This window comes from Excalfactoria chinensis, chromosome 21 (genome assembly GCF_039878825.1).
Source record: "Excalfactoria chinensis isolate bCotChi1 chromosome 21, bCotChi1.hap2, whole genome shotgun sequence".
NCBI classification, from domain to species: domain Eukaryota; kingdom Metazoa; phylum Chordata; class Aves; order Galliformes; family Phasianidae; genus Excalfactoria; species Excalfactoria chinensis.
In genome coordinates, this window is record NC_092845.1 from 4,808,157 (window position 1) to 4,832,895 (window position 24,739).

The 24,739-nt window shown below is 44.3% G+C and overlaps 1 protein-coding gene across 4 annotated transcripts in view; it reads left to right on the plus strand.

The window, feature by feature from the left end:
• ARHGAP32 (Rho GTPase activating protein 32) overlaps window positions 1-24,739 on the plus strand; it is a 127,096-nt gene that overhangs the window by 39,004 nt on the left and 63,353 nt on the right. For 3 of the 4 annotated variants that reach the window (XM_072355023.1, XM_072355025.1, XM_072355024.1), the window contains exons 2-5: window positions 7,015-7,123; window positions 14,346-14,437; window positions 15,444-15,485; window positions 15,843-15,927. In XM_072355023.1, coding sequence (XP_072211124.1) covers window positions 7,016-7,123; window positions 14,346-14,437; window positions 15,444-15,485; window positions 15,843-15,927 — 327 coding nt within the window. In that variant the 5' untranslated portion in view covers window position 7,015. The remainder of the gene's footprint in view (window positions 1-7,014; window positions 7,124-14,345; window positions 14,438-15,443; window positions 15,486-15,842; window positions 15,928-24,739) is intronic. The other variant, XM_072355026.1, reaches the window with a different exon arrangement.

Genomic DNA, 24,739 nt, shown 5'->3' on the forward strand with positions numbered 1-24,739 from the left:
ATTTGTGTGGTTTGCTTCCTCGAGCCTTGAGTCGGTCTCATGCCTTCCTTCTCGCCTCCTGCATTTGCTGTTACTGTGCTGGCTCCAAGCAGAACTCCATCAGATGGTCCCATGCTGTCGCTCCATAGTTGGGGTGAGTGAGGCATGTCCTAAAAGCAGGATTCACCCCGTGCTCAGTAAGTTGTTTTTACTACCATAATGTTAGCATTGAAAAATTGTTAATCTTCCTACACAGCACAAGTCAGTGAATGCAGATATTGGATCTTGTAGCAGAGAGGACAAAAAAAAACCTTGTTTGCTTTTGTTTTTTTCTTGCATTCTGCTGTTGAAATCTGCATAGGCAGTTTTAACCCCCTTTGTGTTTTTCATCCTCTATGAAGTGCATTTGGAAGGTTGGTTTCCTTTTGGTTTTTGAATGTCTTTGGATCATCTGTGCATGTGTATGTACTTCACTCCCCACTCCTTTGGTGTCTATTAAATCAAGTCGATGCTTGGGTAGGTATTTCAGGGACTTTCTTGTGCTGCCTGATGTAAGATTGAAGTGGTTACCTGGTGATGCTGCATGATGAAGCATTGCAGTGCTCATTCAACCTCAGGTCTTTGTCTCCAGCATTTTCCAAGCTAAGATAAATGTCCAGGATCTCCACGCTCGGTGTGAAGAGCTGTGCATGCACATCAGGATGGCATCTGCAGAAGCCCACTGGGGTTTTACTGGAGAGGAGGTGGTCAAAGCCAAAGGGAGATCTCTGAGAGGAGCACATGAAGATCTTTGTGCAGCTGTATCCCAGCGAGGGTGAGCTGGGGCTAAATGAGGTGCTTGTGACCTTCATTAGGCCAACAGCAGTTCTTGGAGCACTTGGATGATGGAGAGCTTGTTGGTGGAAGCCTCAGCCTTCCTCTGAAATATTGGGTGGGTTATTTGAGCTGTCAGTTAGTGTGAGTCTTTGGAGAAATGGAGCAATTCTCCTTGCTCACCTCTTGTCTGCTGTGATGTAGATAGTCCTTGCCATGCCATTTTTTAGTCCCCTGACATATTCAAGTATAGCTCAGCATCGTGGGGGTTGCTGGGCACTTGACAGTAGTGCTTGTGATCAGAAGCTGTTGTAATACACTTTACACATGGTGTTTCAGCTTCGTGTTTCTTGGTGTAGCCTTTGGAGTATATTTTGTTTTATGATATGCCATTTCTCAGTCTCTCCTCCAAAAAAGAAAAATAAAGCGAAATTAGACTGAAGCCTTGGCTAATTGTTCTCTCTCTGTTCATCTCCGTGGCAGCAGGAAGCCTAGCAGCAGGATTTCCATTCACAGCAGACGTGTGTGCCAGCTTGAATGCTTTTGTACCAAAAATGCATATGTGGGTGTTGAAGGTGAAAATGATTGGGTAGTAGTGGTTGCAGCTGGATCTTTGAGAACTCGAAGGGAGATCAATCATCTCTTTTTCTGCTCTGGAAAAGATATTTAATGTTTACAAATCATTCCAAGAGGGCAAAGTAACTGATTTGTAGTAATTGTAGGTTACACAGTCACTGGGTCTGTCTGTAGTGCTGACAGGTTCTGCACAAGGTAAGGGTGGGAACTGTATAACACCTTTAATTACAGTCTGCAGGTGCTACTTTCACTTGTCACCCCTTATTTATTGCACTGCTGCCACTTGTTTCTTCATGTCGTGCATCAGAAATGCAAGCAGTAGATAAGCAGTCCTCGCAGGTTTGTCCTGGTAACTCCTTTACTTTCCCATCCATGTTAGCTTCAGAATGACCTGCTTGTTTAGAATACACATCTCTGCTACAGCAGGAATAATTGCAGTATGGTTTGCACTTACTGTGGCCATATGACCCCTAACCTGGTCAGATATGGCTTATTATAGTTGTGGATCTCCATTTAATTCAATTTAAGGGGTCAAGAACCATGCCATACAAATAACAGCACAGCATATTAGTAGTGATCTGTAGGCATGAAAAGAACTGAGCATTTTCCTCTTCTGTTGACATGGAGTGATAGCAGAAGTGCTGCTGTAAATAGGATGCTGGGTCAGCTGGTCATTTAAGACTAGTCATTAAAGGCAGAATGGCTGGAACTACTCTTCAGTAATTTGTTATGCTTGCTTATCTTTCATTCTTTCTTTGGTCAATCAGGTTCTGGTGTCCCAGAGTTTGTTTCCCTTCTTGTCCCTGGCAGTGCTCATCTCTGGATGTTCTTCTCCCCTGATTTCTCCCACAGTGTGTTCCCACTGTGCCTGTACTGAGCTGGGCAGATGGGGAGGCATTGCTGTGGGAAGATGCCCAGCTCTGTGCTTGCATTTGACCAGAGATGAGGTTTCCTTGCAAAGCAGCTATCTGACCAGACAAGTTGCAAGTGTTGTTTCATGTTAGGAACAGTTGTCATGTTAACAGCACACGAGCCTAATTGCAACTGATGAGTTGATGGTGCTTGATCATTTCATGCGCTGAAAGCATCATTTTTCCAGTATATGCTTGGATTAGGAAGGTTTACATTTATCATGGCTTTGCATTACCTCTGAACTACAAGGAAATGAGAAATGAGCCCAGATGAATGTCCTTGGATCTGAGTTTGGGTCACGCTTTGTAATTTTGGGGTAAACTTCCAAACTTTTCCACATTTGGATTAGCTGTAAACAGCTGGTTTTTATTACTGATTTGTATTATGGTATTTAAGGGCTCCAGCGGAACCTGGAATGGCTTTTATTGGGCAGTGAGGAAGCCATGAAATGAAACCATGCCCAGAAGAAAGCATGGACTCAAAAAGCAGCCATCCTTCCCCATCTCTTCTCTGTGCTCCAACTTCAGGGCTGCTCATAGCAGTTCATTAATTGTAAATGAGAGGCCAGTAGTCTTTTTCCATAGAGACAGTTTATTCCTCCACGTGTTCCTGAATCAAACCAGAAGAAGCCAAGTTAAGAACTGAGCGTTTTCCTAATTCTTTTCTCACTCAGGGAAAAAATGATAAGAGAAGCTGATTTAAAGAATAAGTTTTCTAATTGACTGCCAGTGTGTTCTGGAAGAAAATACCAAGCACTGAGTAAAGCAATGCCTTTTATGTGCTGCCAGAGCAAAGGGTGGTTTTGTCCAATAATACATGTACGGAGAATGATGAGGATTCTGCAATTGCTTTGTCAGTAAACATCTATAATAACCAAGATCATGGCTTGGAGCATGTGAAAGCTGAATATTCTTTTCATAAAGTGTTCAAAGAAGTCCTCCTTTTGCAAAACCTGAATGCAAATTACTAAAGCCAAGTTCAGCAGAGCCCTTAAGTACCATTGCAGCCCCTTGAAGAGCGTGGATGGGTGTCTCACTGCTTACTGAAGTACCTTGCAATGGGTGTTCCTGAGCTGAGACAGAGCACAGCTGGCTGAGGCTGGGTACACAAAGCTGCCAACACTGTGGCAGAGGAGCAGAGCCATCCTTGAAAGCTCTGTGCTTACTGAACAGCTGCATGGTACAAAGAAACATTTTGTACTCGGCTCCTGCTGCCCCATCCCAGCAGTTCCCCGACGATCACTGATAAATGAGGAGCTGAAAACTATGGATATAAACATCTAAAACTAAACAGATGCATCCCTGTTGGCACAGGTAGTGTGCAGAGTCATTCAGAGAAATTAAGGTTGGTCTCTGCTGACTCATATTTGGGTAGAAGCATAGGATTTTTAAATGGTTCTTCTGCTGTAGTATAGTGTTTCTCTATTAGTTTTTCTTACCCAGTGGCTTCCTGAACAATCAAATTTTGGCTTCCTAATGATGAACTTCCATCAAAAGTGCCCACTGTCTCTGTCAACATAACAGAATCAATCACAGTAAGCCATTTAGTTATGCCAGGTTTTCATTTTGTGGTCAAGAATTAAATGCAGTCCCATCTGTTTGTTTATGAGGTGTGTTTATTTATGAGGTGTGCTGACCTTGGAGGTCTTTTCTGTCTCCACTCTGTGTGAACCTTGAGACAGACTTCAGAAAGCTTATTTTATATAATACAGACAGACATAATGTAATCAGCAAGGTGTCGACAATGCTGATTTAAGAGATGGGAAATTAAATTCTCTTTCAGGTCAGCACTGCCAGCCTTCAATTCCCATCTCGTTTCAGCATCCCTGGGGCTCTCAAGCTATCTCCACTTCCCATATTGCACGATTATTTGTTCCTTTCCACTGTATTATTTTAATTTCATGGATATAGAGTTTGCTTGGAAAATTGGGTTGGTGGAGGGTGGGTGTCTCCTGGTTTCATTTTTTCCCCCCTATCTCTTTCATGGTAGCACATATCCTTTTCTTTTCTTGTGGTGTAAGTCTGAGGCCAGAAATAAAGACATGCTGATGTTTCTCTCTAGATTCCAACTTCTTGCCCAGGTGTTAAACCCTGCAAACATTACCTTCTTGCATGGGGACAGGCAGGGATGCTGCATCCAGGCTGTTGGTACATTTGCCCTTTAAGTTTAATATGCAATGGATTGAGGGTTTTTGCACTGTGCTTCTCTTGTAGTGAATTCTTGGAGCCTAAAGGAACCCCAGATCTCATCCGTCTGCATTGTATCTTCCTAATCCTCACAGTGGTGCCCATAAAGCGCTGCCTTTTGAACTTGCAGCAGCACATCACAATTCCATTCTGGTTGCTGTCTGCTGCCTCTGCTCTTTGCCCCTCTCTTGAGCAGTATCTTTTAATAGCGTCAGAACTGAAGAGTGCTCATTGAAAACAAATGTGTTTGCTAGGAGCAAGGAAGATGAGCCAAGTGGATGCACAGTTCCCTGCAAGCAATGCAAGGATTAATCTGCAGAGCGTTGTTAGCGCCCTGATAAAGTCTGTGTTATTTTGTGCAAATTATTTGAGTGGCATAAATCCCAGTTTTTATCAGATAATGTTTGAAGCTCATTGATTTTAAGCATAGATTTGTGTCAGCAAAGGCCGTATTTAAATTCATCTTTTTGGGTAGAATTTGTATCTCAGAAAGCATCGCTTTCTGTGGAGCTCTAAATCCTTTTGAATCATCGCTTCCATGGGGTAGAGCTGTGCTTTTCTGTGGGCTGAGAAACCTCCCAGCACAACAGCAGTGCTGTATACATAATAAATAAATGAATAAATCAGTTATCATTGGCTCTTGCCTCTTAAATTGAGGTCAGAAAGAAAAGTCATTTGAGGGAGAAGCAGGAGGGAATGCTGACCTGCCCAGTGTCCTATGGGGGGAGCGCAACCTAAAGATCAGGCTTGGCATTTCATTTAAAAAATATATAGCTGGTCTGAAATGAGTATCTGTCAGGCAGGCAATTATCTGTGTGATATGAGGGGCCTGGTGCTCAGAGTGCCTGGTGTTTCCATGCTATATCGCATGGCTTCCAAACCATCAGGCATCTCTGGATGTAATTTGTCAGCACCTCGTGTTGTCCTGGGGGAGAACCATCAATCAGCAGTGAGGTGGCATCAAGGCCCTGGCAGTCCTGCATGCAATGAGTAGCATTTACCATATCTCACAGTCAGTAACTACAGGTAGGTGGGATATGAGCTGTCCTGCAGGGCGTCGATGCTCACCCATTGCTAGTAGTGCAGGGCTGTGGCTGCAGGGCAGCACTAGTGGGCTTTGGTTCCTTGTAAGCAGTGCTGAAATGAATGGCAGTTAGCAAATCAGGGTTGAGAATGTGGAAATGGGCATTAGTTGTTTCTCGATACAGTTGTGTCATGTGCAGGTATACGAGCTCTGACTTGAAATTCATAAGCCTGACCAAGTAGAGAACTTGAAAGAATGGGTGTGAAAAAGAGAGCTGTGCCTTTTGTGAAACATCCTTGCAAACGTTTGTTCCAGTACATTTGATTCCCAATTTACACCGGAGAAGGATTCAGTCATCTGAAGAGAGATTGCTTAATGACCTCCGTACGGGCAGAGCCGTGATTAATGTAACGGTGTCGGCTGCTGTTTGATGGGCACAGAGAGCTAAAGAAGCGGCGTTTCAAATGCAGTTGTATTTCTGTCATTACAGGTCATACTAAATTGCAGTGAATTTTCAGTCAATTACAGCTCCTGTGAAATAACCAAGTGTGGGCTGTGTGGAACAGACAGGGTTTCGTTTGTCCCTTAATGTTTACAGAACGTGTCCATGTTTTATGTCAGTGGATATCCATGTATGTGATATTCCTCGCTTATCTCTTAAGTGAGGCCGTCTGACTGCTTGGAAACCTCCTCCTCTCAGCAGCGTAGCTCCAGGGTTTTGCTTCATGTCTGCTCTGCCCTGGGTAGTGACAGAGGACAGGAGGTGTCGCACCACCCAACTCCTGTCTTTCCTTCGGGATAAATTGTAACGATGGCTGCCTGCTTCTAGCTACAGTAACATCCCTTTGGTTTCAAAGGACACTTCTGTGCTTCTCAGACTGTTTCCCAGCTGTTGAGTTTGTTACCACTGGGTAACATTGAATTGAGTTCTCCTATAGGTGACTCCATGGGCTCATTTTGTGTAGTGTGTGTGTGTGCATCCTAAAGGCAGGAGGCACGGTGTCCTTGGGCAGCCCTGCAGTGCTGGCAGCATTTCAGATGTGTGGGAAGTTTATTTGTCAAAAGGAAAGCATTGGCTTTGGTGGGAAATGCTATTAAGAAAACAGATTTCTGATGGGAAATCCAGGGGGGATTGGCATAAACCTGAGGAGTGTATGGGAAACTGACCTGTAATCCAAAGTGAAGGTAAAGGTGTGAATTCAGTCGTCTTATTTTCAAGTCTTAAAGCTGAGGAAGCACTCGTTTTGATAAGCTGCTTGTTTTAATTGTGGATGCAGCACTGATAATCAAATGGGTTACTCACAGTAAATGTCAACTACTAATAAAAGCCTGCCTGAATCTTCACTGTTAGTGAAGCCGATGATGCTGCACCTTCCATTGGCCAAGGACTCGGTGTCTGCTTCTCACAGGCTAAGGGTGTTTGCATGAGCAAACAGCAGCTCGTTAAAACAGCCTGAAGGTCTTTCAGTGCTTTAAGACCTGCGTAGATGACCACGGATCAAACCTGTCTGTCCTTCTTTTCAGAATGATGAAGTCCTCTTTACATTCAGAAGAAGATGACTTCGTGCCAGAGCTTCAGAGAAGCATCCATCCCCGAGAGAGGCCGGACTGGGAGGAGACCCTCAGTGCAATGGTAAAACACCTGGTTGCCTTTTTGTATGCGTGACTTTCGTTCTGAATGATCAGCACCTCTGGCTGTTGTGTTTTATATCATGCTTTGATTCTTCCTCTGTGTATTTCAGCTTCTTAAATGGGTTGTGTAGTAGTTTCAGTAAGACCAAAATACTTTCCTTCCTCTGGCGCTTTGTCAAGGGGGAGGGAGAAGGAGCACGCATAACGCTTCTGCCCTATTAATGTGTGCCCCAGAGCAGGTCTGGTAACCAATTAAAAGGTCTGTAATGTCACAACAATTTTCAGTCTGCATTAACCTCGTTTTCAGCAAGACTTTGGAGCATGAAGGGAACTTCTTGTAAAAACATGCCCTTTGAAGCATGCAGCATTGTGGAAGAGCATTATTTTAGCAGAAAGCTGCAAAGTCTACAGCAGTGAAATGTTGGCCTAAAAGCTAACCTGCCATCAGAGGGAAAGCAACTGCAGAAAAGCAAGCACAGAGGTGCTGCTCTCATCCTTATCACAGCACTGCAAGTGGGCTGTGGGCTGCAGGCTTCTGAATTACCCTGATTTGTTTCCTTTTTAAAGGAGCACCTCTCTCTGCCTTCACTTCCTCTTTTCCCATCTCCTCTAGAACTTGCTTAGCTGGGGCAGGAGGTTGTTACTTTATTTAGTTGCCAAATTAGGCAGTCTGATCAGGTGGTTTTGTGAAGTTATCTTACCTTACAGACGTTTGGCCTGCCTTGCTTCAGTACAGAAGTGTCCAGATGTCCTATCTTGCTCGTTATTTTCATATATTTTAAATTGCTTCATTAGCATCCTAAGCAGAAGAGGAAATAGCATTCTGCAATGCAATTGGACAAGGGGGAGATCTGAATGTTCATGGGTGGGATTGCTGCTCCTGGCTGGGGCAGCCCAACTGCATGGCTGAACGTCCTTACTGTGATGTGAGACCAGCGACAGTCTTTCCTTTGCATCAGATCATGTGGCAAAGCATCTGGAAGAGCCGTATGTTTTCTGCTCCTGACTTGCAGCAGCATGAGAGATGGGCTGGGTTTAGCTGTACTGCAAGGACAGTCAGAGCCATGTGATGTATGGGGTTGAGGGTCTGCAGAGAAGCCCAGGTGCTGTATGGGAAATCCATGCTGAGCTGGTTCTCTCTTAAGCTTGGTTAAGGGAAGGGAAGTCACAGATCTTCATGGATAAACCTCCAACTTCTTGGGGGAGATGTGAGGGGAGAAACAGTTTTCACTGTTATTCAGTGAATAATTTCTTTGTCCTTTTCCCTTTGGAACTGCAGCACTGTTGAATAATGTTAGAGTTGTTTCACTGCAGCATTACTGTATGTGCCAGTATCTCCACAGCTGGGATTTTCATACAGACCTATGATGACATTCTATAGTACTTAAGGCACCTCAATGATGGGTATTATTACCAGCAGCACATAATTTGAAGGTGTAAGTCATGTGGCTGTGATTTAGGGTCAACAGTGCAGTGAAACAGGGTTCTAACTCCATCTTGCTTATCTGGAAACACTGCAACATTCCTTTAGGTTTTCTCAGCCTTTATGTGACATCCTGGGATTCCTAATGCTCCCATAGAAGATCTGAGATGCTTCTTTGTCTGGAAGCACTGACCTTGTCATGTATACATTTGTGTTTCCTGCAGCAGCACCTTCCTGAACAACCTTTCAAAGGAAGGATGTAAAGTACCCAACCCTTACACTGTGCCCTACAGTGAGAGAGCATGCATTTCAACTCAGCTTACTTTCACAGGCTGAACAAGCCTTTCTGAGAGATGGTTTAAGTGAACCGGTGCTATTCATGAAGACATAGAAGAATCCAGCAAGACAGACAAAGCCGACCTGGAGACAGGTTTTGTCATTGCTTGTTGTTTCAACCTTTGGGTAATGGAGGCTGTAAGGGCTTGGAGAAGTTGGGTGTAGTTGTGCTGCTTTCTGTTCTCCATTGCTTCTTATTGTAGACCCAACTGGGTGCAAGGCTTTGTCACTTGGAATGAATATCACACTCTGCCAGGTGAGGAACTGCTGAGACTAGCAGCAGTGCAAAGAGCTTGGGCAGTTGTGACACAACAGACAGGTCTGTGATGCTCATTCAGTTGTCTCTCAAACTTTGCCTATGTACATGCTTTTGTACTTTAGGAAAGGTGATTTATGCATTCACGGTTAGGTGAGCATCCCCTTCCTTCCCCCTTTTATCTGCAGTGTGTCTGGAAGTGCTTATTATTAATTTATGTGAGTGCTTTGTTTCCAAAGCTGCTTCTTAACAGGAAGTAAACTAAAGGACTTTCTATTAGATAGGACAGATTCTATTTCTAATATTTCCATCCTTGTTGGCTAATTGTGGGCACCTGAGTTTTTCTGTTCTTTGTAGGATTCTAATTTGTACTTTCAGCTGTTGCTCTTTGTTGTTTAACACAAAGGCAGGTGGTTTTCCTGGGGAGATCTGGTTGCTTTTGGTACTTTGGGTGGCTCCTTCAGCTCCATAGGAGCTCTATAATCCAGAGTCAGACTGACTTAGATGCAGGAGCAGGTGGACAGACTACATAGGAGTTAGGTCATAGCACAACTTCTTGACCAGTCCTCAAGGATTGCTGTATTTTATAGCAACCTCCAATTATATTCTATATTTTTAGAATGTAACAATATTATCTGCACCATTTTTTCTCATGTTTCAGCCCCCAGGTCCCGCTGCGCTGCTGGGTAACCTTCACACGTGCCCTTTTTCTTTCTCTGCTCCACTTCAAAAGCTGCAGTTGATGATGCTGACTTTCTTTGTGAAATACTTGTGAGCTCTGGGGACAAAGTCATGTTTGAGCCAAGTAACGTTGTAACATATGGATTTTTCTAACATCTCTCTGAGCTGATTATGTTACCGTACAGGAAAGGAGCATCTTTTCCTTGTAAGGACCCAAGGAGTGCTCTGTTTCTATTGCTAGAAGAAATAAAGTCGTGAAAGAGAGCCTTTAAATAAGATTTCTCACACAAACCTACAAAACAGCTGCTCTCAACCTATCATTAACTTCAGTGTAATCCAATAGTTTTACCTAATTCTGCATTTTGCCTTCTGTCACTGACCATCTGACTTGCTCTCAGCACCTCACTGTGGGTGCAGGCTTGCTGTGCTATAAAAGCAGCCTCTTCCTGTAGCAGAATTTAGTGGGGAAGCAGAATTAAAAGAGCGAAACGAGCGTAGAACTCTTTATTCATGTGCTCCTTTTAAATGGTGCTGCCACAGAATGATGGCACCTGGAGCTGCACTAAGCATGATGGCAGTCCTGCGGTGGAGATAAAGTGAATGTACTGAGTCCAAAACTGGCAATGGGATTTCTTGATGGAAATGGGCAGCACTGGAGCACAGTGACTGGGCTGACCCTTTTGTTCTCGTGGGCTGCGGCTTATGGATAGCGATGGTATAAATTGCATGTTACAAACAGACACATTCCTCACATTGCTGTGTTATTATAAGGGTTTGCAAAATGAATGTATTATATAGCAGCTATGTCTTTTATGCCATTGGAACCAGATCTTTTATAAGCTGAGCCCAGGCTGGTTTTGCATGCGTAAATATGAATTCCTATTAACTCCACTGGCTCCTGATTTATTGGGTTAACTGTCAGGCTGCTGGTTTTCCCATCTTCCCAGTGTTTCTTCCACCACAGTGGGAAAATTCTTTGGTTTCTAAGCTGATTTGTAGCTATAACATAATGCAGTGCAGGTTGTTATTTACATGAGCACTGCGTATAGACAGCAGACTGAGAAATGGCATTGGCTGAGTTCAGCCTGAATTAATCCCTCAAGTTTTCTGTGCTATGAGCAATTGCATTCTGGCACCCAGAGCCCTGCAGGTCCTTTATGAGTGAGCTGTGATTAAGAACCCCCCATCCTTCCTCTGTGGTAACAACAGGCTGTAGAAATCGTGCATCAAACAGGGTAAGGGGTTTTTGGGGTGGCATTTTTTGAGCCAGCAAGGAGCAGGAATGAAAGCTTTGTGTTCGTTGGATGGTGTTCATTGGATGCTCTCTTTTCTCTGGCTTTCTTCTAAAATTTATTTGGTGAGCTGTATGGAAGGAGGACTCCAACCCTGGCTGCCTTTCCCACGCATATTGTATGTGGGATTTTTGTTCTTAAAGTACATTCCTCAGCCAGAAACCATTCTATGGGGCTGTGTACCCTACATGCAGCTCCCTGGGCCGACCTCTTTGTGAATGGCATTGAGGCACTCACTGCTGCTTGCCTACAGCCACACAGCATTAAAGCTCTCAGGTAGTTATCATGCTGATGCTGTCCTCCGTAGCCAACCACTCATTTTTGCTCATTGCATCCGTTTTTGTCTTTGAAACAAGTGGTTGCTATGAAAGAATATACAAGCATAGGGCTGTTTTGCTGGTAATAGCTGTCATTCTTTGGGTGTGTTTGATTCATCTGCAAGTCCGTGCGTCTTTTTAAAGCCCACTTAAGAAATCCCATCATGACATAAAATCCGCCAGCTTTACGAGGTGAGTTTTGTTCCCAGTCACAATAGCCCTGCCAGAGTAGGGTCAGACTGCTGCCAAGTTGCTTACTCTGTGCCTTGGATTCCATTCACCAAATTAGCTGCTTTACATGTGAGCTGGGGGGGGGGGGCTCTTCCTGCCTATCTGTGAACTAGCAGACTTGATTTGAGAAAGCAGGACGTGAATAGTTAAGAACTCATGCTTTGTTCTCTGCTCAGGCTGATCCTTTAAACTATGGTAAATGGATGCTGTGGATGAACGCCTGTAACACTGGAGCTCAGGAATGAGAGGTTTCCCTTCATTTGCCAGCTCATGGCAGTGCTTAAAAGTTTCCTCTTACTTTTTTTTTCCCTTGGAAGGGGAGGAGTTGGGAGCAGAAAAAACCCATCCTGTGTGGTCTTCTGGGAGAGAATAATTCCCTGCTAACCATGCTGTGCGGTAAGGACTGGCTCGAACAATTCAGCAGTGACAGGGAACGTGGAAAATGGAATTAGAAGTCCTGAACTGAAAAAAAAACGATACACATCAAAGCACCTCCTTTATTGAACACAGATTTCTTAGACACGGGATTAAGAATGAGCATGGCCAGGATCCTGAGTCCCTACTGGGCAGCTCTTGCAGTTCAGGATGGGGACTATGGGCTACACAGCAGACTGTGTCCTTGGTTTCCAGTATTAGGTGTGCCAGTGCTGCACTCTGCTGCTCAGCCCCTGAATAGCACGGATGCTCATTCAGCTCAATTTGGGGATGTGGAGTTGGGAGGATAATTATTTTTTGTTTCTTCAGTAAAACTTCAGGTATTTCTGTTTAAGCTGAGATTGCCAGGCTTGGGCACACAAACCAGATGCTTATTTGCCTTAAATACATCCAGGTACCTCAAGCGGTTCTGAAGAACTCAGCTGCAATGCATTAAAGGCATGCTTGTTTATTGTGGAAATCTTGCACGGCTGTTTTAAGTATGAGTAGAAAGAAATTGCTCTCCTTGAGTCTTTTCACATCGTGTTACAGTTCTGGAGGGAGGAGGGCTGATGAATGCAGTGAGACTTTTAGGAGAAAATCCCTTCATGTTCTGTTGTGGAGTTGTTAGATATAAATTATTTATGACTGAGGTTTTTTTGTGCCAGAGAGAGCAAAGCTGAAGTTCTTCAAGTCAAGGCGATAAAAGACTGCAAACTCAAACTTGGCATCCCTGGAAGGTTCAACAGCAGCACTTGGAAGTGGTGACACCCCAGCACTCATGTAGTTGTGGTGACCTAAACCTGGTTTCCCATCTTCCAGGAGGACAGACAGACAGGTGTTGTCTCAGAACTGCTTAAGCCTTTCAGTGCTGTCTGCCTGCCCCGCAGTCGGTGCTGCTCTGTTGCACAAAGGCTGCGGTGGGTCCATCCCAGCTTGGAGCATTGCAGCAGGAAACCTCCAACCAAACACAGCAGCCTGAGGATGCATGTGAAGCCAGCAGGTTGAGTTCTGGATCAAGGCCTGATTTGTTTACCAAATCTGGGACCAAAGCAGATTGATTGGTGCGGCAGTGGCATTAAGCTGTGAAAATCAGACTAAACAATTTGCATGGACAGATTTGCTCTGCAATTACTGAGCTTTCACAGAACAGGGATGCGTAGAAGAGAAAGGAGTGAGAAGCCAACCTGTAATGTTAGCCAGCTAATTCTCAGGTATAAATAATTCAACTGTTTCCAAATGGTTTTTAGAATGAAATTGCTGTGGCACAAAGAATAGAAGATAACAAATCTCATTGCATCTCGTTGTGCTCCGTGTCAGCTGTGTGTGCTGCTGGAAATGGGAAGGCAACCAGCAAGGTTGGGCTCAGCTGGGAAGGAGAGGATGGCGGAACCTGGAGCAGAGATGCTGGCATTTACATCTCCTGGAGGTGTAAGTTTTGCCTACGCTGCTCTGAGTCAGCAGGAAGGCTCTGCCCACTGCAGGCTGCCTTGGGGGCCCACGTGGTTCTGTCAGATTTGTTTCACTGTTTTCAATGTCTCCCAGATTCTGGAGAAGAAAAAAGAAAAACGTTTATTTTTCTTCCTGCAAAGTTTCTGTTCTTTAGAAAATACAGGGCAGTGCTGATGGTCAGGGTTGAGTGGAGGTAGAGATGGACCCTGGTGCTGGGATCTGACCCTGCTCTGTGAGAGCAGCCCTAGGGATGCATGTACAGCAGCACATGGAGCTCAGTGCTTCCCCAGGGATGGTGCTGCAGCTGTGGGAGGAGGGGAGGTGCAGTAGCAGGGCAATGCAAATGGTAAAGGAGAGCATGGAGCTCTGGTCTCTCAGCAATTAAAGACATTTTAATATGTTTGTGCGCTTACAACAATGGCTTCAAGTGTCTTTGTGAAGGCTCACCTCCCAAGGATGAGCAGCTCTGTCGTTAAGGTGGTTTTGTGCTGCATGATCTATCCAGCTGCATCCAGGGCCTGTGCCTGAGTGCTGCTCAGCTGTCTGAATAGGGAGTTGGGTGTTGTTTGTTGGACTCCACCTCTGAATATCTCTATTTAGAAACCAGGAGAAGTGATGAGCAAAAAATCTGATCTCAGAGTTATTAGTAAGGCTTTACAGATGACACGTGTTAAGTCATCACCTTGGGTTCAGTTTTCCTTAAAAGGCAGAAATACAGCTTTTACCACCAGAGATTTGAGCTCATGCTTGATGAGCAGCAATCCAAAGCATGCAATCCCATTTGAAGTTCCTCACTTTCCTTTCCTTTGCTTGTTTTGCAGGCGCGTGGTGCAGATATCCCTGACATCACAGGGGAGTTACCGCTCCGGACCTGCGGCAGCACAGCAAGTATGAAAGTGAAGAATGTGAAAAAGTAAGAACGCTCTTCTTTCATTTCCCTACCTTTGCTGGGCTCCCAGTTGTGACATCCTGGATCTGAGCTCTTGTGTTGGAATATAACCGGGGCAGACAGTGACAGATTTTGTTAATGCCTTCACTAAGGGCAACCCAAATCCTTGCAAAACAGAGTTCTAATGTTCATAGCAAGGAAGTGGGGAACAGAGGTTTCCTTAGGTTCCTTGCCTGCTTCCTGCCATGAAGGCAAAGCCTGTTGGAGTCTTTCACCTTGCTGTTAATGTATTCCTAAGCTTCTGTGGTTCCTCTCTGAAATTGATCCATTTAAATATCTATATACACACACATACATATGTGTGCGTTTATGTGTATATACATGTTAGGGTGGCCTATATCTATTTGATGTTTTGCTCTTTCCCTTTTTTCACATTCTTTGTGCCTCTTCCCTCAATGGGTTTTGCACAATTTCTTTTTGGCAGTGTTCATGTTTTCCTTCTCTGATTCCCTCTCATTTCCCTGTGAGCCTCCTTTGCTCTCTCTCTCATTCTCTCCCAGATGATGTAAACCCACTTATTATGTTTGTAGCTGAGGTTTCAAACCCCTAACCTGTAAAGAGGCTCAAAAGCGATCAATATTACTTGACTTGTCTTTGCTAAGGATGCTGACTTGAGGACCAGAGCTCCCCAGTATTGATTGCTCTGTGCATTCAGATTACCTCTCCGTAGTGCTCTGATGCTGCGAGGGAAATGGCTCTTTGTTCTAGTGCTGAGCAGCCAGATGCTGTATCTCACTTCCCACTTATATTCCCGTGGGAAGAGAGAGCTAGATAATGACAATCTCATTGGCTCACCACCACAGTTATCTATAGGAGTCTATAATAGCTTCAGCAGAAGCAGAGCATGCTGCAGAGCCAGAGGATCTCCCCGTAAGCCATCGCTGTAGCTGGAGTCACTTGGGAATAATTATGCCTCACTTTTGAATTTTAAAAAAGCAGAGGATAAATAGCGTTTGTTCTGCACCCTCAGATACATCAACCCGGGACTGATGGGCTGTGATGCCTTTCACAGGTAACGTTCTACTTTCCTACGTGTCTCGTGTAAGGCTGCTTCTTTGCACTGCGAAAATGCATTTGTTAAGGTGGAGCTGCTTTGTCCCTGCACTGTTCCTTAAAGATGTGGGCCTTGGTGTTGATGGAATGCCACACGGTTTTTAAGGATGCAAAGATAAAAGGCATTTTGCAATTTGGTTTTTCCCTTTCTCGCTCAATTCCTTTCTCCACTGTTTTGGTGCATCACATCAACAGACCCCTCTGTTCCCTTGGCTTTAGGGTGAGGAAGCTCTTATTCTGTATGAGTAATTGGATTGTATAACGCAACTTGGTGTCAGTGATTTGCATCTTATGATGTGCTTTTGGTGTGCTTCAGGTTATCCTTTACAAAGGGTCATTTCCCGAAGATGGCTGAATGTGCACATTTCCATTATGAAAACGTGGACTTTGGCAACATACAGGTGAGTTTCAGATCTCTTTTCTCTGTTTGTGTTTGGTTACCAGCTGACCTGGCGGGGGCAGCTCTAGTGGGGTTTGTTTGGTTGGTGGTGTGGTGTTTAGCAATGGGAAGTTAAAGCAGTCCGGTCTCTTTGTTTGGAATTGCTTCTGTGTTCTGGGCCAGAATCTGTCCCCAGCCATGTGGTCACCCCTCTGTGGCTGCATTTGGCTGATGTCACACTTCTAAGTCTGCATCATTCGTTATTGAGCCTTCTGTAATAAGTGCATGCATATTTTTAGCTCGTGTGTGCATCTTTAAACAACTGCGTGCATGTGTTTATGTAAATACAATATCCTAATTCCAATTTACCCATTCTCCTCGTGCTTTCTCAGCTCTGCGTTGTGCACTGCAGCAGCTGTGTCATCAGAATACAGGGAGCTGCTACTCAGTCTGAGCTGCATTTCCAAAGTGTGCGGGCTTTATTCCTTTGTGGTCCATCCATCAGAAATATGGGCAGATGCATTTTTCATTGAGCAGTTCCTTGCAAGGTTGAGAAGTGAAAGTCGCTGCTATTTTCTCATAAATAGGGCACACCGTGTTCTGTGTATTCAGAAGCAGAAATGCCTCCAGCATCCACCAGCTTTGTAGCCAAAAAGAGGTTATGACCTTTTAATTAGTGAAACATTTTCTCTAATATAATGAATTATTTACAGCCTTGCATGCTCCTGTACTTTGGCGGCTTTGCGGACAGCTATAACAGAGTTATACATCCCTTCTTTTGTTTTCCATCTCTGTAAAATTCCTGCTGGTTGCTCAGCCCTATCAGGCCCTGCTCTGTTTGCCCTGTGTCTGTATGGGCAGCGGCAGAGTGGGGCACAATGCTAACAGCATTTGGAGGTGTTCAGCTGCCTCTGAAAAACCATCACAGCTACTTATGCAGAACCAAAGCCTTGCTCAGCCAAATACACACAGCTGTTTGTGTACCTGAGGCCAGATGTGCACAAAGATAGCGAATCAGGCCCTACATGCCAGCTCCAAGCCTCTTTCTAAGCAAGATTCCTGCAGTGTAATAACTTTGTAATATGGATAAAAATATCCGAAGAGCAGAGCTTTGCTCCTCAGAAATGAACAAATAAGGCATTACAGTATTGCCTTCATAGGAGAAAAGCAGAATTAATAGCAGAATAAGTGAAAGCCATTAAGACAAGAGCAGTATTAGTTTACGGGCTTAAAAATAGGTTCGTATAGGACTCATACATTTTAATCGAGTGGCTTTCGTCGGTAGCTCCTTTGTAGGCTGCACTGATTTGTAACTGACAGCTTGGCACCTAATAGCGAGTTACCAAGTTGCATCTGAGGGGGTAGTGGGTGTAAACTCCTTTCAGAATCTATTTGCTGTTAAAAATGTGCATAGTAGAAATGCAGGATTATCTGGCTGTGCCAGTAATTGTGTAATGCTGCCTATTAACAGCCTGGCCGAACTTCAGATTGTTTTGTAACGTTTATGTCACTTGTAATATGGTCTCATGCTGCAATTGGTATTAATATCTTGGCATTTCACCTCATGAGATGGTTTGAAATGAACTCTCTGAGATGTATAAAGACAGATTTGTTCTCATCCTAGCACTGTGCTAACACAACAAGATACATTTGGGGATGCTTTTTTCTTCAGAGACATCCTCCTTTGGACCCATTGCCACAACCCCCTGTCAACCAAGTGCAACACTTGGCCTTCTTGAACCTTGTTAGGCTCCTATGGGCACACTGCTCTGGGCATGGAGCCATTCAGCCAGTTCTTTATCCACCCAATGGTCCACCCTTCAAATCCATGTCTGTGCCATTAATGTGGTCAGGAGAAATAGTGATAAGGCATTCTGTAAGTATCTTCCTGCCAGAAATAAAGACATTGTGCTTGGAAAAAATCAGAGGTTATCTTCACTTGAGGTTCTAGTAATGGAATATGGAGACATGATGCATGATGCATTCTATTCTTTCCAGATGATACTGTTTGCTCACTGAAGAACACATTGCTAAAGCAGAGATAGTGCTGCCATGCACATTCCTGTTGCTGCAGCTATCTTGCCTTTAGCCCAGGTTTACCCCTCAGACAGCACTGTCTTGTTGTGGTTGTGTTTATGTGTAGCTGCCTTCTAAAAATAAAACCCTGTCAGAACAAGAGTGGATTAAGGTACCTGGAAGATCCTCTCCTCCTTATCTGTTAAGCCCTGGCATTGCTAGTGGTAGGAGTGCATTATCAGTGATAAAGGAAGCATTTGAACCAGAATCACTTCCGCCTGAGGCATCAGCTGCCAGGATTGCTGCTGCAGCTCAGCAGCGTGGTTTGCTGTCTGCAGCCCTTCCAGCCACAGCAAACTGCTGCTTTTCAGTGATCCCCGTGGTTGTGTCTGCAATTGCATTTTCCTGTGGTGTCTTCAGAGTGAGAGGTATTGCAAAGAGCAGTTCAGTGCTGCTTGTGCTGGTTATCAGCAAAGCCTTTTGAGGAGATGCTTGAGGGGGTTGTCGTCTTCTGGCTGTTTGTCTTTTCTGCTTTTATTGAATAATAAATTCCAGTGAAAGGAAGGATACCTGTGAAGGTCTCTATGTGTTGCTTTTTCTCCTGTGATGGGCTGCAAAGAACCCAAAAATGGGAAAGCCTGCCCAGCTGCCTTGCTTTGGAGATGCCCACGGTAGTTTAAGGTCCATGCATAGGTCAGCTTACAACAGGAACGTGGGATTGCCCCCTGACCTGTGCCTGGGAACCAGGCAGCACAGCTCTCATCTTCCATCCGTGCTGTTAAACGAAGCCTGCTCACTGCCTTTGGAGTGGGAGGGATTGTTCATTCCCTCAGCACTTCTGTGGGCATGATAATTTCCAGCATCTTGGCAGCCATGAGCAGCTGCAGGCTGTAATGTCTTCATTTATTCCACTCATTTGCAGAGGAAAAAAATATTTATTTTAGAAAATGAAACATTAAATGGCAATTCCCCCACTCATCTCATTCCTATTTAAAAGATGGAAATGTGTAGTAAAAACCACAAAACCTGCCCTGGGTTTTGCTGTGTGCTGGTGCTATGGAAGGTAATTTTGCTGGATTTGGCTTTGTATTCACAAATATGACTTGTTATGACGTGAGTACCTGTATTGAATACTATGCGGTGCTCAGTTTTAGCTGTGTTCTTCTATGGAGCAAGGCCTCCCATCCCTCTGCTCCGTGTGGTTTCCCCACTGTTTCCTCCTAAGTGGCCAGGGGAGATGCTGCAAGAGCTCTACTTAAGGACATGGGTATATAAAAACAACTGTGTTCATAACGTGTATGGAAACTGCTTCTATTAACAATTCCAGCCTCTATTCCCTGAATATTGGCATGACGTCCAGCCAAGATCAGCAGTGGGTTGGGAGGAACCCAGCATGGATTTTAATGTAGATGGATGACTTGGTGTTGGTTTCTCTCCTCTACACCTTATTCCTGCTCTCAGCACATCACTGCTTGCTTTATGGTCATCGCCTGCCTTGCTGGTGACCCATCATTGTTGGGTGGGATTCACATATGTCATCTCCACCGATGCAAATGAGATTCTCCCTGTTAATTCAGCTGAATGGGCTGTCTGTGGTCTGTTCTTGTTTTTTCCCTTTTGGCCTTTGGGTATTTTTGCAGGGTTTAACACTGAAAAGATAGGAGACTTGTTTGTGGCTTCTCAGTCTTTATTGGCGCATAGCGGCTGCTTGATGACATGAGTGCATCTTAGAAGTGACTGCAATAAGCCCAGCTGTTAACTTTGGCATTGCCCTCCTGCTGTTTGCCACCATCATAAATCGTCCTTAGCAGCATGTCACAGGAAGGTGTAAAAATTGCTTTAATTAGGAACTGGAACAGAGTTGTGTTGGAAAAATTTTCTTCCCTGAGGTTTAATGACCTGAAAAATACAGAGAGATGTATTATATGTATAATGAAAGTATATTAACATCTAAGAAGAATCCATGTGCTGCTGGTGACGTGGTCTGGGCTCCAGGTAGTTCTCATCTTGGAAACTGAAGAGTGCTTTCCCATCTGCTTCACTCTGGTTTAACCTCACTCACTCAAGGACGTGTGGTGTGGTGAAGTCAAGATGAGGGAAGAGTTGTGTCTCAGTACTCAAGAGGAATCTTGTCACTGCAGCACTGCTTTGGATGGTCTGTCCTGCCCAGAAGAAAACCTAGGGGGAAAGGCTTTGAACTAATAGCACTTACAGTCTATGTGTGGCAATATTTGCTGTTAAAGTGACAGCGTTTCAAAGCAGCGTGTCCTATGTGTGCACCACAGAGGATGCTTCCAGGCCTGTAAGCTGAGACTCAAGTCTTCTGTTTGTTTTACTTGTGACAGAGACAGATTTGTGCAGAAGATTTCCTGTGAACCTAAACTTTCCCAGGGGTCTGGCTTCAGACAGGCATTTCATTTTAGAAGGGTAAGCACACACACACACAGGCACACATTCTCACCCACGCATACTATTAGGATGTCTAGAAGGCATTTAAACATGTTTGTAGACGTTGATAGTTGTGTTATTTTATCCCTTGCCTGGTGTGTCTGCAGCAGTGAAGGTTCTGTTCCCTCCTGGGCATCCAGACTGAAAAGCTCTCTGGTCTCCATTGAGGATTCTGAGGATATTAATTACTCATTTCCTCTGACTGCTTGTTTCTGGCTATTGAGACAGCCAAACTTGCACATTCAGGTTGCTCTTCTCCTGGTAAAGCAGGATATAATGATAATAAAATGGAGTGCTGCCGTTGTAGACCCACTCTATTAAACTCTCTATTTAAAGTACCACAGCAAACTTTGATTCTAAGTGTTTTTTCTTCTTTCCATCCATCTACCATAGGAATTAAAGCATTAAAGCTCGGTGACTTGCTCTGGGATGTATTTTTAAGGTGTGAGACCTCCTGCAGCCACCTGAAATTTGTTCTTCTCAAATATTTTGTTTCCCATAAGGAGCTTTTATGGGGATCTTGCTTAGATCCGCATCCATCTGCTCAGAGTCCCATTGGGTGCTCTTCTGGGTGGCTAGGGATTGATTTGTGGGTTGCAGTCAGTGCTAACACCTCTCACTGCACAGTGAGCCTTTGGCATTGCTGCACTCAGAGTTATGTCAGTAATAATTCAGAGGAAATAGTGTTTCTTAATAGATACCAGCAAACCTGGCATTATAGCAACTTGGAAATAAAAATAAATAGTGCTGCATGCTTTATGTACCTTCAGGATCCATGAACCTGCCTGAAAGTTAATCCTGGTCTATTGGGAGAATGATGAAGCTTATAAATATGGTTATAAAACAAATTGCCTTCTAGAAAACTTCACTTCTTGTGTAGGTGATCTGATCTGGTATTGCCAGTCTGTGTTTGGCTACCAATGAAAATGTTACCTTGAAATCCAGTACAGCTGTGTAAGTGCTTTTCATGGTGCTTGAGTGTTTATTGCAAATGGGACATTTGGTCTTTAAAGTGATTTAGGACCAAGTTCCCATTCACTCCCTTGAAGTAGTTGAGAAAAAAGAAGCAGAAACAGCTTGTTTGACCTTAACTGTGAGTCCAGGATTTTAAAAGCTGGTAAATTATTTAGGAATTCTGTCCGTAGTGAGTCCTGCAGTAATTATAGGCGTAGCAATGCTGGGTCAAGCAGGGAAGCTATTGGGAGATGGAGCCTTGTGTTGAGAAGGGTTTGCATGGAAGAAAGGATGGAGTGGTATCAGCTCATGGTGCTGCCTACTGGGGTGGGGGAAACTTGTGGTTATTTAGTGTAAGACTTGAGAAGCATCAGATTGAGTCTCCTTCTATGAGAGTCTTCTCCTGTGGCTCAAGGTTTGTTTCGGTGTCTTAATGTTTGTTTTCCGGCTCAATAAGACTTAAATAGGGGTTGGAAACTCCTCTTGAAGTAGGGAGCTTTTAGCTTGGTGTGTGCATTTTGAATTATTAACACATTTCAGCAGTAACACTAGAGCTGTGATGTGCACTTTGGATATACCCCAAGCTCTGCTGCTTTCTGTTTCCTCCCCGTGCACAGCTCTGCAGTTCTTCAAACTCTGGTGAGCCTCCCTTTATCCGTCACTTTCTGGCTACTTTAAACTCAGTAGAGCTGAAACTAAGCAGAAGATCTTTTTAGAGCTGGGAATTTTGTCGACTTGATTTCTTCTTCCTTAGAGAAAGGGAAGGTTGCATGAGTAAGTTAAATAGGAACCTCTTAAGAGTAAACCTGAAATTAAAAGCAGGTCTTGTATTGTTCCATTCTTTTTTAACAAGATAAAGCTACATCCTTCTCCTACCTTATGGTGCTTCGTCCTCCATTGCCTGCTGTGCTGCTGGGAGCTCTCAATGAGAAGTGAGATATTTTTAAGATTAATTACCCTTAATTACTATTCAGGCCCAGAGAGACCAAGAAATGATAGTAGCTTGTAATTGCAGCTGATTTTTTGAAGCCTGCTAATTAGGAATTTACCTAATTACATCCCAAACTTTGCCACCTTTGGTTGTGATCTCATCAAAAGTCAGGTCAAGCAGTGCTGGGCTGAAACAGTACTTGAGCTGTAAAGTTCTTGTTTTGCCTCTGACCTCAGTGATTTCAGTCAGTGCTGATCTTCTTACTTCTTATGTAGTATTCCAGAGCCTCTGTGCGAAGGGCATGATGGCCAAAGGCTTCAGAAGTGCCTTGAGCCCTGGTGTGACCAGGGTGGGGTACAGAGCCATGCTGTTGTTTGTAAGGAAGAGACCAGCACGATCTTCCCAACACTTATTGTGATAACAACGTGGGTCAGCCTGTGTACCATTTTTGTGTGATGCACCTCCTATCTGCTTTGGTTTGGGTGCAGTGTCAGATGCAGATGCAACAATTACTGACGTTTGAATTGTGTTTAAATAGGCGTTGCTTTTCTTGCTTTCTTTCTGCCCTTTCTCCTGCGTTTTGTTGTATGTTTAAATACTCTCAATCCATCTGTCATCTCTTTGGTTGCTTAGGAATAGCTGAGAAGCGAAGCTCTGAGCTTGACTATAAGAGGAATTACAGTGGTGCTGTCAGAGGTTGTTAAACTTCTTTAATTGAACAAAAGCCTTCAGCCCCCCCAGCTCTGTGCTCAGTCTGTGTTAACATGAAGATGCATTCAGCGGTCAGTGTTTTCAGACTGAGCTTTATGTAAAACCAGGGGATGTAAGCACAGTAAATGCCAAATGCACCACGTTTCACACAGCCTCGTTCGTAAAGATGAGTGGCTGTTGATCTTTCCCACTTCTGGGCTCATGGGAGGAAATAAAGTTAAGCTTCCCCTTGGCTTTTATCACTTCCTCCTGCCAACGAAAAGGGGATTATTTTCCTTCATTTGCTGCTCTTTTTGTCAGCAGGAGGAGTTGGGATTTGGCCAGATAATAAAGGATGCTTTACTTGGGGAAGGAGTTCTTAGATGTGGTTGTAGTAACACTAATTTCCCCCTCCCCACTGCTTTTCTGTTTCAAGCCTGCAGGTTGTGGCTCGGAAAGATGTGGTTTGTTTGCATGTGATGTGCAAAACCTGTTGGCTTTTGCCTGCAGTCTGTTTCTGAAGCTTTTAGTGCAGTTCTGATGGTGGCTTGTTACCCACTGAACCCTGCCACGTTTATCCATCTTCTTGCATAAGGCTTTTAATGGCCAGGATTGCTGTGGGAGAATGTGCTTGTGCAAATGGGGCTTCCTTATTCATTGACTGCTGCTGCTGTATAGATGTGAAATAAGGGATATTAAACAGCACAGCTCCTGATTTGGTCTCTGTGTTAAAAACAGATTGCCTCTGTTTGGATGGCTTGGAGGTGAGAAATCACAGAATAAACCTATCTGCACTCTGAGCAAGGTGAAGGAATCTTTAGGAACTGTGATGGTGAGGAAGGACTGATGGTGAGATGAAGCAAATTGAGCTCTGAAGGCACAGTGCTCTCCCTCCCATCACAGTAGTGGTTTGGGGGCTGCTCTTTGTGGTTCTTCTTCCTCCCCTGGAACTCCCGAGGACATTTCAGGTGTATGAGTTGTTCTTTCTGGTGCCTTCGGTTCTTATCAGTGGGGGAAAATGTTAACATTGATTTAGTGAGGGAGGAAACAGAAAAAGTGAGTGAGCAGTGTCTACTTGGGGTGGCTGGTTGGGCACCTTTGTGTTCTAGGGGAGGTGGCAATGACCACAGCAAGGGGCCTTGCTCTGCAGGGGAAGAAAGGGCGCTTTGTTTTGGGGGTAAAGTCACTTTTCTTCTAAACAAATAAATAAATAGGCAGCTCCTTTTAATTTAAGAGGCTCTTTGTTTCTCCCCAAGCCAGCCCTTCTGGCAGAGCCATCCCCATTGTCCCTACACTGTAAATATACCCCCAGTTGTCCCAGCCTTCCATTTGTGGCTGAATGGGGAGGATAGTTTCCTCATGTTCTCCAAATCATTGCCTGAACTCTGCTATAATTTGCAGTGCAATGCCATCTAGTGTGCACGGGACTGCAGGCTTCTCCAGCTCTGGAAATTCAGGACAGCTGTTGTCCTTGGCTGCAATGAACTTGGAGTGCTAGTTGTCCCAAACCTCATTTTCACAGTTGTTTGGTGGTGTCAGAATGGGGTGAGGGTTGTGGGTGGGGAAGGACAGGAGAAACAGTGATAGTTTACCTATCATAGAATCATATGATGACCTGAGGATGTGTTTTCTCTTGGCATATGCTGATTTTGTGTCTTTTATCTGCTTCTTGATCGGGCTTTAGGACACATCCAAGGTTTTGTATCCAGTTTCCTCTTAGCACTGCACTGTTACCACTTGTGAAATGTGGTTATGAATAAGCTTGAGTTCAGATCCCTTACCAGCCTGGGAACAC